At 61.3% G+C, this 2,555-nt stretch overlaps 1 protein-coding gene across 1 annotated transcript; it reads left to right on the top strand.

The window, feature by feature from the left end:
- Positions 1 to 727: 727 nt before the first annotated feature.
- On the top strand, positions 728 to 2,161 carry LOC119562538 (nascent polypeptide-associated complex subunit alpha, muscle-specific form-like). The gene is made up of 3 exons (XM_037875733.1): positions 728 to 939; positions 1,018 to 1,228; positions 1,280 to 2,161. Exons 1-3 carry the CDS (start codon positions 728 to 730, stop codon positions 2,159 to 2,161), a joined length of 1,305 nt encoding a protein of 434 aa, XP_037731661.1.
- The last annotated feature ends 394 nt before the right edge of the window (positions 2,162 to 2,555 follow it).

Genomic DNA, 2,555 nt, shown 5'->3' with positions numbered 1-2,555 from the left:
GGGTAACGTATAGGGATCCACCCGCAATGGCAACAGGATTCAGCGTCGGGCAGTTGCCAGAGTCATCCGTGGTTGACCATGCGGGAAGGACACGGACAGATCGACAACAACATTAGCGAAAGCACATCACGTCACCAAGGATATTCCAACACCCGGAGGACACCCTAGGGATAGCCCAACGATACCCGAAGGACACCCCAACAATACCTCTAAGTGTACCCAAAGGACACCCGAAGGATACCCTAAGTGTGCCCAAAGGATACCCGAAGGACACCCCAACAATACCTCTAAGTGTACCCAAAGGACACCCGAAGGATACCCTAGGGATAGCCCAACGATACCCCAAGGATACCCAAGGATACCCCAATAGTACTCGAAAGGCACCTCAAGGATACCCCAATAATGCCCCAAGGATACCAAGGATACCAACCAGGAACGCCCCGAAGCAAGGTGTAGGCCCAAGGACAACTTCCAAGAATACTCACCAAGGGTGAGCCGGGAAGTACAACGAACCGCAGCATCCAGAGTGCCACGGTGATCTGAGGGAGTACAACTTGTGGCTTGCGAAGAAAGGGGGAAGACGGTACAGCAAAGAGAGCTGTACCGTAAGAGAGCGAGCGCCCCAAAGAAAGGACATAACGGTATCGGGCAAAAGGAAGGCGCGCAACCGAGGTTTCATGTATGGGGAGCCTGGCGACGGTCGAGCACTAAAAATCAGAACACCAAAATGAGCACACGCGTCACCAGAGCCGAAGCACGCAGGAGGATGGCGGCCCTCCAGGAACCTCGCCCGGGGCAAGGATGGTCGGAGACCCGGCCTACCCGAGCTCCGCTTCGGGCCCTGAAGCGGACCCGCGACGAGGACTCCGCACCAGAACCCGCGGTGAGCTCCGACAGCGACGTGGAGGTGGTCGGCGATCCCGCCGTCGAGGAGGGAGAGTGGCGACTCCGGATGGCGGCGGCGGGCGGTCGGATACCGCGCGGGACGACGGACATCGGAGGAGCGGAACTCCCGAGGAGCCACTCGGAGGATGTCTGTCGGGCCACCGAGGAGACTCGGAAACGTTTCCGAGAGCGGGAGCCGTCGGACGAGGAGCAGCAGCGGTCGACGGAGGAGGAGGCGAGATGGCAGGCGCGGCTGCGGCAGGACCACGAGGCGGCGGCGACGCGATGGCATGCCCGCTTGCGAGAGGCGGAGGAAGAGAAGCGACGGCTGTGGGAGGCACCGGTGGAGGACGCGTGGGAAGTGCCACTCACCCCCAGATACGCGGCCGAGTAGCCCAGTCCGAGGAGCGAGGACGAGGACGAGCCATGCGCGCCATCCCCTCCGCGGTGGTGGCCCGAGGTACCACCCACTCCCCGCTACGAGGGGGAGTGGCTCACAGACGGCGCTCGAGACGGCGAAGGAGGAGCACCGTTGGCCACGCCGCCGTGGAGGCCGGTCCGGCCACCCACGCCGCGATACATCGAGCCACAGCGACCGGAGGAGCACACGCCAAGCGAAGAGGCGACCACGCAGCCAATGCCACAACCACAGGAGGAGGAAGTCCACCAGGCACGGGCGGAGGAGCCGTCGGTGGTGCGGACGGAGGTGCCGGCCGCGCACGTGAGCCACAGCACACGGGCGTTCGTGGCCGAGGGCGTGCGTTGGCGGCAGCAGACGCTGGTATGGACGTGGCCCGAGGGGCCCGCGACAGGACCGACGAAGGAGGAGCCCAGGATATGGGAGGAGGGGGTACCCAAGGTCAACCCTCGGGACCCCCGGACGAGAAGCCGACAGGATGCGTGGGTCCCGCCGACACCAAGCACGGGCCCGCCAACACCGGCGACGACGGCAACGACGGGGGAGGCAGAGTCGCTGGAGAAGGGACCGTGGGTGTGGCCCGAGCCACCGGCCACCCAAAGACCTCCGTTGCAGCAGCAAACTTCGACGCCCGGATCGACGGGCCCGCGGCCGCAGTTCATGCGGCAAGTGTCGGCCCCGGAAGAAGGCGGTTGGCGCGAGGTTGCCAGGAGCGAGTGGCCGGAGGGAATTGAGGAGGCACCCGCGGTCGCGACGGCACGGCGGAAGGGCGGCAGGCGTTGCGTCCTGGTCAACGAAGGCGGAAGGAGGTACCGGGTGAGGCTCGGAGTCGCGGGCATCCGGGTATTCACACAATAAATAAACAAAAAAACAAGGAAGAACGCTATAGTCGAGTACCTCGACTATCAGATACCCGTTACTCACCTTAAGGGACTAAAGGAAAATGGAGATATGCAAGCAGCAAAGCGATATTGAAATGCGCCACCTATCAGCGGTAGACAGATTTAAGCGTTATGGGCGTTAGAGTGGGCGTGGCAATCGATAGGTTTTGACGAGACCAATAAAGTTCAGTTAAAATTTTGTATCTAGCATGAAAATTGTGGGCGCCACAGGTTTGGGCGGTTTGTGGGCGTTAGAGTGGGCGTGGCATATTTGCGTGAGAAGCTTGCGCTGCGCACAAAGCTACGGAATATAAATCTGAGATCCCAATTCTCTATCCTTGATAGTTTCCGAGATATCCACGTTCATATTT

Source organism: Drosophila subpulchrella, unplaced genomic scaffold (assembly GCF_014743375.2).
Source record: "Drosophila subpulchrella strain 33 F10 #4 breed RU33 unplaced genomic scaffold, RU_Dsub_v1.1 Primary Assembly Seq55, whole genome shotgun sequence".
Classification (NCBI taxonomy): Eukaryota; Metazoa; Arthropoda; class Insecta; order Diptera; family Drosophilidae; genus Drosophila; species Drosophila subpulchrella.
The sequence above is the reverse complement of the archived record's forward strand: the minus strand, read 5'-3'. Positions and strand labels throughout refer to the sequence as shown.

Coding starts and splice junctions, on each gene's coding strand:
- LOC119562538 (XM_037875733.1), top strand. CDS start 728: ATGAGCACACGCGTCACCAGAGCCGAAGCACGCAGGAGGATGGCGGCC. Junction 940..1,017: donor CCCGCCGTCGAGGAGGGAGA/GTGGCGACTCCG, acceptor GGAACTCCCGAG/GAGCCACTCGGAGGATGTCT. Junction 1,229..1,279: donor GACGGCTGTGGGAGGCACCG/GTGGAGGACGCG, acceptor GCGGCCGAGTAG/CCCAGTCCGAGGAGCGAGGA.